This window comes from Hylobates moloch, unplaced genomic scaffold (genome assembly GCF_009828535.3).
Source record: "Hylobates moloch isolate HMO894 unplaced genomic scaffold, HMol_V3 SCAFFOLD_10, whole genome shotgun sequence".
NCBI lineage: Eukaryota > Metazoa > Chordata > Mammalia > Primates > Hylobatidae > Hylobates > Hylobates moloch.
Window position 1 is genome coordinate 40,167,891 of NW_026652285.1, and position 15,586 is coordinate 40,183,476.

Below are 15,586 nucleotides of genomic sequence, written 5' to 3' on the forward strand. Positions count from 1 at the left end.
CAGGAGCTGCTTTTTTGAAAAGATCAACAAAATTGATGGACCGCTAGCAAGACTAATAAAGAAGAAAAGAGAGAAGAATCAAATAGATGCAATAAAAAACGAAAAAGGGGATATCACCACCGATCCCACAGAAATACAATCTACCATAAGAGAATACTACAAACACCTCTATGCAAATAAACTAGAAAATCTAGAAGAAATGGATAAATTCCTCGACAAATACACCCTCCCAAGACTAAACCAGGAAGAAGTTGAATCTCTGAATAGACCAATAACAGGTTCTGAAATTGTGGCAATAATCAATAGCTTACCAACCAAAAAGAGTCCAGGACCTGATGGATTCACAGCTGAATTCTACCAGAGGTACAAGGAGGAACTGGTACCATTCCTTCTGAAACTATTCCAATCAATAGAAAAAGAGGGAATCCTCCCTAACACATTTTATGAAGCCAGCATCATCCTGATACCAAAACCTGGCAGAGACATAACCAAAAAAGAGAATTTCAGACCAATATCCTTGATGAACATTGATGCAAAAATCCTCAATAAAATACTGGCAAACCGAATCCAGCAGCACATCAAAAAGCTTATCCACCATGATCAAGTGGGCTTCATCCCTGGGATGCAAGGCTGGTTCAACATACGCAAATCAATAAATGTAATCCAGCATACAAACAGAACCAAAGACAAAAACCACATGATTATCTCAATAGATGCAGAAAAGGCCTTTGACAAAATTCAACAACCCTTCATGCTAAAAACTCTCAATAAATTAGGTATTGATGGGACGTATCTCAAAATAATAAGAGCTATCTATGACAAACCCACAGCCAATATCATACTGAATGGGCAAAAACTGGAAGCATTCCCTCTGAAAACTGGCACAAGACAGGGATGCCCTCTCTCACCGCTCCTATTCCACATAGTGCTGGAAGTTCTGGCCAGAGCAATCAGGCAGGAGAAGGAAATAAAGGGCATTCAATTAGGAAAAGAGGAAGTCAAATTGTCCCTGTTTGCAGATGACATGATTGTATATCTAGAAAACCCCATTGTCTCAGCCCAAAATCTCCTTAAGCTGATTAGCAACTTCAGCAAAGTCTCAGGATACAAAATTAATGTACAAAAATCACAAGCATTCTTGTACACCAATAACAGACAAACAGAGAGCCAAATCATGAGTGAACTCCCATTCACAATTGCTTCAAAGAGAATAAAATACCTAGGAATCCAACTTACAAGGGATGTGAAGGACCTCTTCAAGGAGAACTACAAACCACTGCTCAATGAAATAAAAGAGGATACAAACAAATGGAAGAACATTCCATGCTCATGGGTTGGAAGAATCAATATCGTGAAAATGGCCAGACTGCCCAAGGTAATTTATAGATTCAATGCCATCCCCATCAAGCTACCAATGACTTTCTTCAAAGAATTGGAAAAAACTACTTTAAAGTTCATATGGAACCAAAAAAGAGCCCGCATCGCCAAGTCAATCCTAAGCCAAAAGAACAAAGCTGGAGGCATCACGCTACCTGACTTCAAACTATACTACAAGGCTACAGTAACCAAAACAGCATGGTACTGGTACCACAACAGAGACATAGATCAATGGAACAGAACAGAGCCCTCAGAAATAATGCCACATATCTACAACTATCTGATCTTTGACAAACCTGACAAAAACAAGAAATGGGGAAAGGATTCCCTATTTAATAAATGGTGCTGGGAAAACTGGCTAGCCATATGTAGAAAGCTGAAACTGGATCCCTTCCTTACACCTTATACAAAAATTAATTCAAGATGGATTAAAGACTTATATGTTAGACCTAAAACCATTAAAATCCTACAAGAAAACCTAGGCAATACCATTCAGGACATAGGCGTGGGCAAGGACTTCATGTCTAAAACACCAAAAGCAATGGCAACAAAAGCCAAAATCGACAAATGGGATCTCATTAAACTAAAGAGCTTCTGCACAGCAAAAGAAACTATCATCAGAGTGAACAGGCAACCTACAGAATGGGAGAAAATTTTTGCAACCTACTCATCTGACAAAGGGCTAATATCCAGAATCTACAATGAACTCAAACAAATTTACAAGAAAAAAACAAACAACCCCATCAAAAAGTGGGCAGAGGACATGAACAGACACTTCTCAAAAGAAGACATTTATGCAGCCAAAAAACACATGAAAAAATGCTCATCATCACTGGCCATCAGAGAAATGCAAATCAAAACCACAGTGAGATACCATCTCACACCAGTTAGAATGGCCATCATTAAAAAATCAGGAAACAACAGGTGCTGGAGAGGATGTGGAGAAATAGGAACACTTTTACACTGTTGGTGGGACTGTAAACTAGTTCAACCATTGTGGAAGTCAGTGTGGCGATTCCTCAGGGATCTCGAACTAGAAATACCATTTGACCCAGCCATCCCATTACTGGGTATATACCCACAGGACTATAAATCATGCTGCTATAAAGACACATGCACACGTATGTTTATTGCGGCACTATTCACAATAGCAAAGAGTTGGAACCAACCCAAATGTCCAACAACGATAGACTGGATTAAGAAAATGTGGCACATATACACCATGGAATACTATGCAGCCATAAAAAATGATGAGTTCGTGTCCTTTGTAGGGACATGGATGAAACTAGAAAACATCATTCTCAGTAAACTATCGCAAGGACAAAAAACCAAACACCGCATGTTCTCACTCATAGGTGGGAATTGAACAATGAGAACTCATGGACACAGGAAGGGGAACATCACACTCCGGGGACTGTTGTGGGGTGGGGGGAGGGGGGAGGGACAGCATTAGGAGATACACCTAATGCTAAATGACGAGTTAATGGGTGCAGGAAATCAACATGGCACATGGATACATATGTAACAAACCTGCACATGGTGCACATGTACCCTAAAACCCTAAAGTATAATAAAAAAAAAAAGAAAAAAAAAAAAAAAAAAGAAATTCTTCTCCCCAAGATCATAAAGATATCCCATATATTTTCTTCTAAAACTTTCATAGTTTTGCCTTTTACCTTTAAGTCTTTACTTTGCCTCAAATTCATTTTTTGTCTATGGTAAAAAATAAAGGTTCGAGTTTTCCATGTGAAAAAAAAAAAAAATACTTTACCCGAAAACATCTTTATTTGCCATATTTTGAAATGGCTCTGCAAAGCCATCCTTTGTGGGGAAAAATTGCATCTGTAAAGAATCTATCTTAACATAACTAGATCTTTTTCTTCCAGGCCCTCCAATCCTGAAGAGATTAACTGAGAGTCTATCACCTTTTAAAAGATCTCAATAGGAAACATTTGTCATCGATTGTCTCTAAGGGTAGCCACTGTGAGACTTCAAAAAAACCTTGGTCTCCACAATTTTTCATTTTAACCTGAACATTTCCTTTCTATTGATCCTAGGTCTTTAGACAAACTCAACCAATTGTCAACCAGAAAATGTTTACATCTACCTAGAGCCTGGAAACCTCCCCACCAACAACAACTCACCCCCACCACCCCTGCCACCCCACTTTGAATTGTCCTGCCTTTCTGGACCAAACCAATGTACTTCTCAAATGTTTCTGATTGATGTCTCATGCTTTCCTAAAATGTGTAAAACCAAGCTGAACCGACTGCTTTGGGCACATGTTCTCAGGACCTCCTGAGGGCTGTGTCACGGGCCATGGTTACTCCTATTTGCCTCAGAATAAATCTCTTTAAATATTTTTTAAATATTTAAAAAAAAAAAAAAAAAAAGAAAGCTACTAAGTACATGTTACATGTGTCATGACTTTAGGACATATGATAATTTCACAGGACATTTTAATTCCATTCTCTTCATGGAGGCACTGATAATAACAACCACAAAAAGTCATTAGCCTTGGGATACTCCATTTTCTAAATACAAGGCCCAAAACAATAATGAAACATATCTTCAAAAAGATTACATAAATATTTAATGACCAATAAAGAAGAGTTTCAAGTATTCCTAATAAGGAAAAGTTAGCTTCACCTAAGTTAGTATGAAATACTTGATTAAGAAAATCTAGGCTGGATGCCTATAGTCCCAACACTTGGAGAGGCTGAAACGGGAGGATTGCTTGAGGCCAGGAGCTGGAGACCAGCCCAGGCAACACAGTAAAACCCTATCTCTACAAAAAATAAAAATAAAAAATTGGTGTGTTGGCACATGCCTGCAGTCCCAGCTACTCGGGAGGCTGAGGTGGAGGAACAGTTGAGCCCAGCAACTCAGGGCTACAGTGAGCTATGATTGCACCACTGTGCTCCAGCTTGGGTTACAGAGCAAGATCCTACATCAGTAATAATAATAATAATAATAATAAGAAGAAGAAGAAGAAGAAGAAAACCTAGATTAAAAACTCATTTCTTCACATAAACTATTTTTAGACAATACACTTACTAGCTTTACTACTTGCATTAATATCCCTTAAATAAAACAAATCAATACATGTACCAAAACCGGACATCTTAAAATAAGTATGTTTGTTTTGCTCACCTGCTTAAGTAATTTCTCTCTCTCTTCCATTGGAGATCCTATGCTTTTGTCTTCTGCAATCATTTGATCTCGATGGGACTCCAACTCATAAAGTTTTTCATGCAGCAATACCGCCTCCTGTTTCACCTGGGAGTGAGCTATTTCCTAAAGGAAAATAAGAAGGGAAAGTTTTAATTAGTATTTTATCAATAATTATTCTAAAATAGGTTTCAGTTTATAAGAATGGGGGTAAATTTAAACTACCAGTATCTTTAAATACAGACAGCAAATATCATTAGTACTCAGTAATGCTACAAAGCACATTCCTAAATTGGAAGAATAAAAATAAATCCTGTATATTTTAATAAGCTATTTTCAGTCTAAGATGCACAAGAAGTTGATAGCCTCAGTTTATTTTATTTTCCACATATAAGACCTGAATAAATATAGGACAACTCTACCAATGGGAAGATAAAGACAATGTCAAAACATATGTACAACTTTAAACACAATGTCCGATTCAAAGTCCATAGAAGTGATCTTTGGAGAGAAGATATTTTTCCCTAAATAGGTCATAACATATATTTTTCCACAATTTTGTGGGTTGAATTGTGTCTGCTCAGAAAGGTAAGCTGGAGTCTTAACATCATAAACCTGTCAATTTGACCTTTATTTGGAAATAGGCTCTTTGCATATTTAGTCAAGTTAAGATAAGGTCATGAGGGGTGGGCCCCAATCCAATATGATGGTGCCCTTTATAAGAAGAGTACAGACACAACAGAGACACACAGGGAGAATACCATGTTATGACTCAGGCAAAGACTGGAGGGATGCAGCTGCAAGTCAAGCAACATCAAGAGCTAATGGATACCACTAGAAGCTAGGAAGAAGCAGAGCAAGATTCTTTCTAGAGTCTCAGAGGAAGCATGGCTCTGCTGACACCTTGATTTCAGACTTCCAGGCTCTGTAACTGTGAGAAAATTTGTTTGTTTGTTTTAAGCCACCCAGTTTGTGATATTCTATTACAGCAGCACCAGGAAATTAACACATGAAATAACAGTTACTGTGTACTCACCACTATCCCACCTTTCACAAAGAAAAAAATAAGGATGTGACAAAAATGTTATTAGATATCAAAAAAAAAGGTAGGAATGGTGGTGGTGATGATTAAAATGACATTTGAAACTCTTGTTTACTGAGCATCTGTTCTGTGCCAGATACTATACTACATGTTATTTATATGCTATCTCTACTATCCAAAGTGACACTCTACAAGATAGTACTATCATCTCTCTTTTACAGATGAGAAAACTAAGGATCTGACATGTAAATAACTTTTCAAAGTTAACAAAGACATAAGAGTTAACAGTGACATTTGAAACCAGACCTACAGCATGAACAAAACAAAATTCTTAAGAGGGAAGACCTCAATTTTTTCTTTTTTGAAACGGAATTTCACTCTTTCACCCAGGCTGGAGTGCAGTGGTGCGATCTCGGCTCACTGCAAGCTCCGCCTCCCAGGTTCAAGCAATTCTCCTGCCTCAGCCTCCCAAGTAGCTGGGATTATAGGTGCCTGCCACCACGCCCAGCTAATTTTTGTATCTTTAGTAGAGATGGGGTTTCACCATGTTGGCCAGGCTGGTCTCAAAACTCCTGACCTCGTGATCCGCCCATCTCAGCCTCCCAAAGTGCTGGGATTACAGGTGTGAGCCACCGTGCCTGGCCAACCTCTTCTCTTCTAAAAGTATGAAAGAAGGAACCTCCAAAAAAGGAACAAGTAGACAAGATAATTTTTCAAAGTCCATAAGCAATTGATTATATATACAGTTCAAGTAACAGATTAGGCATCAGATAAGATTAAAAAAAAAAGCCATGCTAAAAAGACATACAGAAGAAATGCAGATATTTTATGCTATCCTTTTTCGTAGTATCTTCTCCTTTTTGCCTAACAATCCTATAGATTTATTTGAATTTCATCTTGATAAAACTGTTCTGGAAGACTTAAGCTCCTGTTAATCCTTCACCTGATTTTTTCCACTCTTGTGAACTGAATAAGCATGACCTAATACGTTGTACAGTAGTGAACATAAAGTATTCAATAAATACTAGTTGATTGACCACTATCTGACAGATATTTTCTTGAAGAACAAGTCCTAAATAAATAAATAAAAGAAATCTGGGCTGGGTGTGATAGCTCACACCTGTAATCTCAGCACTTTGGGAGGCCAAGGCAGGCGGATCACAAGGTCAGGAGTTCAAGACCAGCCTGGCCAACACAGTGAAACCCTGTCTCTACTAAAAATACAAAACTTAGCCCAGCATGGTGATGCACGCTTGTAATCCCACTACTCGGGAGGCTGAGGCAGGAGAATTGCTTGAACTCAGAAGGCAGAGGTTGCAGTGAGCCAAGATTGTGCCACTGCACTCTAGCCTGGGCAACAGAGCAAGACTCCATCTCAAAAAAATTTTTTTTTTTTCAAAGAAAGAAATCTGGCAAAAGTTAAATAGAATTAGTAACTTATGTTATCTTAATTTGCACATATTGTGTATTTTTAAAACTCTTATTATTTTAGGCATAAATGTACTGACATCAGAGAAGAATGGCATCAGTACAAAAAGTAAATCTAAGGTTATAGCTTATGCTTTTTCCTATGGAAACTAAATTCACCAAGTGAAGTAAGACTTGACTCTCTCAAACCCACTCCAAAAAAGAACCATGAGGAATTCTGCAAGCTGGTTGTATTAATACTAAATGTGGTCCTTCTTTCTTTAAGCGTATTTCCATCACCACAGATCCAAGGAAATAAAAATTAAGTGTATTTATAGATGGACAACCAGATACAGAAAACTACCTATTTTTTTTTTAGACGGAATCTTGCTGTGTCGCCCAGGCTGGAGTGCAGTGGCGTGATCTTGGCTCACTGCAAGCTCTGCCTCCTGGGTTCACGCCATTCTCCTGCCTCAGCCTCCCGAGCAGCTGGGACTACAGGTGCTTGCCACCACGCCCGGCTAATTTTTTGTATTTTTAGTAAAGACGGGTTTTCACTGTGTTAGCAAGGATGGTCTCGATCTCCTGACCTTGTGATCTGCCTGCCTTGGCCTCCCAAAGTGCTAGGATTACAGGCGTGAGCCACCACGCCCAGCCAACTACCTTACTATTTTTAATTAAATAACTTTTTCAATAGCAAATTCTCAAAAGAATTAATTACAAAATACTCATTTCTTTTGCAAGCTAGGGTGTCAGCAATCTGTCAATCTATAACAGTTCCTAATACTGTCATCATGATATCTACCTGAATCCACAGGAAATCAGGAAAGGGAGGCAAGATTTGAGGTACAGACAGTATACTGAAACACCAAAAATATGAAAAAGGAGTTCAAAGAAAAAGAAATTCATTGGCCAAAAATGATATAAACAGATATTCAACTTTATGCATAAATAAATGAAAATTCAAATAAGGTAGTAATTTTTACCTATCAAACTAGCTAAAATTGGAAAAGTCAGATAATATTTGCTGTCAGTGAATGCAGGGGAAATAAGCATTCACATACATTACATCTAGAAGTAAAAGTTGGAACAATCTTTTTGAAGGCAATTTGGCAATCTGACAACATTTTTAAACTGTATACATTTTGACCCATTGTGAGAATTCAATCTTATGATATAACTTTGCATAAAATGTATGCTTTCACAGGAGTATTGTTTATAATCCCGGAAAACTATAAACAACCTGTTCATTTACAAGGCTGTGTTATAATTATACAACATAATACAATGTAGCAATTTAAAATAATGAGGAGGTTCTCTAAGAACTGATATAAATAGACACTGAAGATACAATGTTAGGGTGAAAAAAGAAAGCTGCAGATAGCATAGCAAGTAGGAACCCCACTTGAGGTTTTCCACAACTGTAAAACCAAGATGGATTTAGGACTCTTGTGGGGATTACATGAAGACGATGCTGATATGTGTTTACATCTCAAAAAAGCATACAGTAAGCACTTGATAAATGTCTTTCCAGTAGTTCTACCTGGAAAGAAGGACACAAAACAGACATTTTGGCTGGGCGCAGTGGCTCACACCTGTAATCCCAGCACTTTGGGAGGCTGAGGCGGGCAGATCACGACGTCAGGAGATCGAGACCATCCTGGCTAATACGGTGAAATCCCATCTCTACTAAAAATACAAAAAAATTAGCTGGGTGTGGTGGCGGGTGCCTGTAGTCCCAGCTACTCTGGAGGCTGAGGCAGGAGAATGGCGTGAACCCGGGAGGCGGAGCTTGCAGTGAGCTGAGATGGCACCACTGCACTCCAGCCTGGGAGACAGAGCTAGACTCTGTCTCAAAAACAAACAAACAAAAAAACAGACATTTTTACTTTCATCTTGTTCAACTATTTTTAAACCATAAGCACATTTTGTTTTGTGAAATAAAATGTTTTAAATAAACGAATAAAAAAATGTAAGTTTTTACATTCTTAAAGAGATGAACTCATGTGTCTCCCCTTCCTTTGTTTTTACAATCTCTTGTGTATGTGTCTTTAAATTGCCATTAGAGGCTGAGCACAATGCCTCATGCCTGTAATCCCAGCACATTGGGAAGCCAAGGCAGGAGCACTGCTTGAGGCCAGGAGCTGTACACTAGCCATAATGAGACCCTGTCTTTACAAAAAGTAAAAAAAAATTAGCCAGGTGTGGTGGTTCCTGCCTGAAGTCCTAGCTACTTGGGAACCTGAGGAGGGAGGATCGCTTGAGCCCAGGAGCTTGAATTTACAGTGAGCTACGATCATGTCACTGCACTCTAGCCTGTCTCTAAAAAAGACTCTGTCTCTAAAAAAATAATTTTTTTAATTGCTATTGGATTTTGCATGTCCTAGGTAGGGCAGAATGATTTGTTTTATACATAGTAGGTACTCAATAACTGAATCTAATTTCTTACCATACTAGGATCTTTGTGGGTCCAGAATAGGAAGAAAAAGTATTAAACTCCTATTAGTAAACTGCCAGATCAATATGTAGTTGAATTAGTTACATTAATATACTTGGCTGAATTAACTTTTTTAGCTGAGTAGTATGAGAACCCTTATCTGATTTTATACTTACTGCTTCCAGGCTCTCTTTTTTCATGTTCTGTAAATCCAATTGTTGTTGAAGTGTACCTAATTCCTAAGTGGAAAAAAAAAAAGCAAACACAAATCCAAATTACATTAAGAATAATTTGTTGTAGTGGGGGGAGGGAGCTGGGAAAAAAATTTATTTCTCTGTTTCTCAACATTTCAAAGTGACTAAGTAAATTTCCTAAATATCTTCACTGGCATCTCACATTTTGACTAGAATTTATTAACACTTCATTATTTCTATTTTTCCCAACTTCTTTCATTATTCTTAAAAACTTGCTGTGTGCCTTCAAAAAAAAAAAAAAACTTCATGAGTTTCTCAAAAGTAGCTAGACCTTAGACCTTTTCACACTGAATCATCACTATGTTCTGAGACATCAAATATCAGCAGCTTTCGAATTATGTCATTAAGGTTATTATTTAAAATTTTGATTTTTAACCGTGTTTTCATATCTTTTGCCTAATTTCTGTATACTGTACACACACACATATAACACATGCACACACACACACACACATACGTATATGTAAATATAAATATGGTTCACTCCTAGGATAAGATCCTTAAACTGTTTACTCATTCATTATCCCATACAAGATTAACTATATTTTGGTACTATTTTGGCATTTCTATCATACTCTTTTTTTTTGAGACAGAGTCTCGCTCTGTTGCCCAGGCTGGAGTGTAGTGGCATGATCTCGGCTCACTGCAACCTCCGCCTCCTGGGTTCCACCAAGTACCTGCCTCAGCCTCCCGAGTAGCTGGGATTACAGGGGCCTGCCACCATGCCTGGCTAATTTTTGTGTTTTTAGTAGAGACGGGGTTTCACCATCTTGGCCAGGCCATACTCTTTCTTCAATGCTTCCCAGTATCTTAGAAATCTTGTTTAAAATAAAAAGGTTACTAAATTGTCAGCAAAAGAATGTCTAAGAAACTAAAACTATAATCATTATTGGCATTTATGGGGCCTAATTCTTTGCTTAATCTTTAGTTAAGGGCCATCTGGGCATGAAAGGGAACCATTATGACTGAGTATTGAGAGGATTCTCAATATCCCCTCAACAGGGACTTACATTGCTTATTTAATATTGCATGTTCTCACTCATTTGTAGGAGCCTAAAAAAGTGGATCTCGGCTGGGTGCTGTGGCTCACGCCTGTAATACAGGCACTTTGGGAAGCCGAGGGGGGCGGATCACCTGGCTAACACGGTGAAACCCTGTCTCTACTAAAAACACATAAAAAATTGGCCAGACGTGGTGGCGGGCACCTGTGGTCCCAGCTACTCAGGAGACTGAGGCAGGAGAATGGCATGAACCCGGGAGGCGGAGCTTGCAGTGAGCCGAGATGGCGCCACTGCACTCCAGCCCTGGCGACAGAGCGAAACTCCGTCTCAAAAAAAAAAAAAAGGAGGTAGTAGAATGATGGTTACCAGAGGCTGAGAAGGTGGTGCCCAGTTGGGGGCATGGGGCAGTGAGGGGGAGAGAAGGAATAAATTCTCATGTTTGATAGAACAGTAGGGTGGCTATAGTTATCAATAATTAATTGTATGTTTCAAAATAGCCAGAAAAGGAGATTTAAAATATTTCCAGCATAAGGCCGGGCGCGGTGGCTCATGCCTGTAATCCCAGCACTTTGGGAGGCCGAGGCAGGCGGATCACGAGGTCAGGAGATTGAGACCATCCTGGCTAACACGGTGAAACCCCGTCTCTACTAAAAAAATACAAAAAATCAGCCAGGCGTGGTGGTGGGCGCCTGTAGTCTCAACTACTTGGGAGGCTGAGGCAGAAGAATGGCACGAACCCAGGAGGCGGAGCTTGCAGTGAGTGGAGATGTGCCACTGCACTCCAGCCTGAGCGACAGAGCGAGACTCCGTCTCAAAAAAAAAAAAAAAAATTAAAAAAAATTTAAAAAAAAAAAGTTTCCAGCACAAAAAAAATGCTAAATGTTTGAGGTGATGAATATCCTAATTATCCTGATTTGATCATTATACATTGCATACATGCATGGAAATATTACATGTACCCCATAAATATGTACAATTGTGTATCAATAAAAAAATTCATTTTAAAAAATGGATATTTAGGCAATTTAATTACAGGACAATAGCCATTCAAATCATAATGCTAACAGGCAAAAAGGTTAGCTGTTTATTAAGCACGAAGGAATAGGAAAGTAAATAGATATATGGATCTGGTCTATGAGGCCTCTTTTTTTTTTGAGACAGAGTCTCGCTCTGTCGCCCAGGCTGGAGTGCAGTGGTGCAATCTCAGCTCACTACTGCAACCTCCACCTATGATGCCTTTTAATGTTTGCATTAAAAGTCTATAACTGCAAGTATTTATAGACTTTTTAATTTATAGACTAGTGTTTTTATAAATGCAAACATTTAAAGTACTTTTATAAATGCAAATATTTATAGACAAGTATTTTTATAAATGCAAGTATTTTCATGTGTCTTTATGAAATGCAAAATGAATAAATAGAAGCGAACCAAAAATAATAAGAGTAAAGGCTAGGTCATCAAACAGCATATGAAAATGAAGTTTTCTAAATAAATGCTTCTGAAATGTGAATATCCGTATGAATCAGATGGGGATCTTGTTAAAATGAAAACTGATCTCAAAGTATAGTCAAGTTCTCAGGGAATGCTGATGCTGCTGATATTCAAACTATACTTTTAGTAGCAAGAATGATACATGCTTGGCACACAGCAGTAATTTGTATTACCTGTAACAGTTTCTCATTTGTGGTTTTCATCTCTAGGTACTTGACTTGGTTTTCAAGAGACATATTTTTGATAATGTCATCTGCTGCTTGTTTTTCCTGTTCAATTTCTTCTTCTACACTTCTGATTTGTTTTTCTTTCCTGAAATCAGAAGCACGTAATATTCCTGATACTATATTGAGGAAAAAATATCCAATTATTTTATACAAGTCACGGTCCTAATTTAATAGGATACTTAAAGACATTCAACCATAGTGTATGACTGAAAAGTCTTTATATTTGTACTAAAAAATGCTATTTGACCTATATAAAATTTGGCCCCATTAGCACAAACCTATTTTACATCTTTCTCTTCTCCATCCCTAAATTCCTCTGTTTCCTTACTCTCCATTTTATTTTACTAAGAAATCACAAAGATTACCAAAAATTCCTTAATGAATTATATATATGAGGATGCATTTATACTTTTTTAAAGTTATACCTTCAAAAGACAAATAAGAGGCTGGGCTCGATGGCTCACGTCTGTAATCCCAGCACTTTGGAAGGCTGAGGCAGGTGGATCCCTTGAGGTCTGGAGGTCGAGACCAGCCTGGCAAACATGGCAAAACACCCATCTCTACTAAAAGTACAAAAATTAACCGGGCGTGGTGGCGGGCACCTGTAATCCCAGCTACTTGGGAGGCTGAGGCAGGAGAATCACTTGAACCCAGTGAGGAAGAGGTTGCAGTGAGCGGAGATCGCGCCACTTCACTCTAGCCTGGGCAAAAGAGCAAAACTCCATCTCAAAAAAAAAAAAAGACAAATAAGTTTTAGAATTGTGGTTTTAAAGCATCCTTTAGCCATAAATCTTTTTGACTAAATTAAATACTGTATAGAAGTTTCCCGTGTAAATCATCCAGTGTGGCTCTGACAGAACTAGGGAGTAGAGAGACCTGCAGTGCAATTTGATTTTTTAGTTATGGCTTTAGATTAATAATATGCTTTGCTTAAGTTCTCTTTTACTTACTGCTTTAGTTAACATTGCTATTTCACAAATTATTGCTATTTTTTAGCATTGTAAAATATTAAGCTCATTTCTCTAAAAACACAACAAACATTACAAATATAATCCTATAAAAGTAGTAATAGTGAAATTAATTAGAAGCAATAACCATTTTTATCATGTAATCAAAAGAAATACCAATGACATGTCATTTGTTGCCTAGGCAAGGTCAATTATTGATAGGGTAGAGAAAAATTCTGAAAAAAGAATAGGTAAGATGCCACTTATCTAAATACTTTCAAGATTTACATTTTATAAAAAGCTGGATTGAACATACATTTTCAGTCCCAAGATCATTAATTTCTATTTTGAGTTTCAAAATCTGATTAACCTATTACTGTTTACTCTCTTTCACTCATAGATACCAACTTCTATAGTTTTCACAATCACCAGCTAAGCCTGTGGATCCACATATCCCCTACACACCTTCTACACATTCATATCCTACTACTAGAATAAACAACCTGAACTCAGAAATTTCCCTACCAAAAAAAATCTCAAAATAACCAAATAAAAGATGAACATAATAAAACAACCTGGAACTTCAATTTATTTCTGTTTAACTATTGGAGAAGAAGTGGTATCTTCACTTGGAGCTTCAATTACAACAGTAAAACAAATGTGTTTCCTGCTGCTATAATTTGTATAGGTATATGAGCTCACAGAATTTGAAAGAGGAAAATATCTATTTTCATAGATTAAGGATACTGAAGCCCAGTGGAATTAATCTTTTGGAAGGAATTCATTCTAAATTTGATTACTGACTACCAACAGTGTTTCTTCTTACAATGCAGGAAGATGAGAACTAATGTTATAAAGTATTCCATTTCACAGAGGAGAAATTACAGCATAAGAAAGGTAACTGACTTTCTAAAGGCCGTATGATGTCCAGGTGTCAGGTCTTTTTGATGCTTTGAGTACTTTGCTCCTGTTATAACTTGGCAGTAAAACCACTGATGATGGTATCATAAAAGTAAGTAAACAGGCCGGGCGCGGTGGCTCACGCCTGTAATCCCAGCACTTTGGGAGGCCGAGGCGGGCAGATCACGAGGTCAGGAGATCGAGACCATCCTTGCTAACACGGTGAAACCCCGTCTCTACTAAAAATGCAAAAAAAATTAGCTGGGCATGATGGTGGGCGCCTGTAGTCCCAGCTACTTGGGAGGCTGAGGCAGGAGAATGGTGTCAACCCAGGAGGCAGAGCTTGCAGTGAGCTGAGATTGCGCCACTGCACTCCAGCATGGGTGACAGAGCGAGACTCCATCTAAAAAAAAAAAAACAAAAAAAACAAAAAACAATAATAAGTAAACAAAAACGTTGAAACTCAATAGAATACAAAACTTGGTGATATCTTTACAATTTGAATCCCTCCCTCCTTTTCTCTCTCTCTCCCTTCCTTCCTTCCTTCCTTCTTTTTCCTCCCTCCCTGCCTCCTTCCCTTCCTCCTCCTCCTCCCCCTCCCCTCTCTTCTCTTCTCTCTCTCTTTCCCTCTCTTTCCTTCCTTCCTTCCTTCCTTCTCTCTCTCTCTCTTTCTTTCTTTTCTTTCTTTCTTGACAGGTACCACTTGTCACCCAGACTAGAGTGTGGTAGCACAATCATGGCTCACTGCATGCTCCAACTCAAGCCATCCCCCCACCTCAGCCACCCAGGTAACTGGGACTAAAGGCACACAACACCATGCCCTGCTAATGTTTTCACTTTTTATTTTGAGTAGAGACAAGGTCTTGCTAAGTTGGCCGGGCTGGTTTCAAATCCCTGAGTTCAAATTATTCTCTCATCTTAGCTTCTCAAAGTGCTGGGATTACAGGTGTCAGACTGAGCACCTGACCTGAATTTGAATCCGTCTAAGCACAAAATACCATCAGGACAAACATAAACTAATTTAGCAACAGTATATCTTTCAAAAGTATGCTTTTTCAATATTGTAAACTCTAATAAGTAAAATTGTTAATATTTTAATAAAATTTTCAAAGAGTAATTAAGAAACACAAAGGTAGGCTGGGTGCAGTGGCTCACACTTGTAATCCCAGCACTTTGGGAGGCTGAGGCAGGGGGTCACCTGAGGTCAGGAGTTTGAGACCAGCCTGGCCAACATGGCGAAACCGCATCTCTACTAAAAATACAAAAATTAGCCAGGTGCAGTGCCGGGAGCCTGTAATCCCAGCTACTCAGGAGCCCGAGGCAGGGAGGAGA

General features: G+C 38.4%; 1 protein-coding gene across 4 annotated transcripts in view; it reads right to left on the bottom strand.

The window, feature by feature from the left end:
* The window catches only part of IFT74 (intraflagellar transport 74), a 98,061-nt gene that overhangs the window by 49,054 nt on the left and 33,421 nt on the right, over positions 1 to 15,586 (bottom strand). For all 4 annotated transcript variants that reach the window (XR_009215192.1, XM_058445236.1, XM_032164213.2 and 1 more), the window contains 3 exons: positions 12,354 to 12,492; positions 9,611 to 9,673; positions 4,531 to 4,674 (listed from right to left, as the gene is read on the bottom strand). Coding sequence is in view for 3 of the 4 variants with exons in the window: in XM_058445236.1 (XP_058301219.1) it covers positions 4,531 to 4,674; positions 9,611 to 9,673; positions 12,354 to 12,492 (346 nt within the window). In the remaining variant the exon portion in view is untranslated. The remainder of the gene's footprint in view (positions 1 to 4,530; positions 4,675 to 9,610; positions 9,674 to 12,353; positions 12,493 to 15,586) is intronic.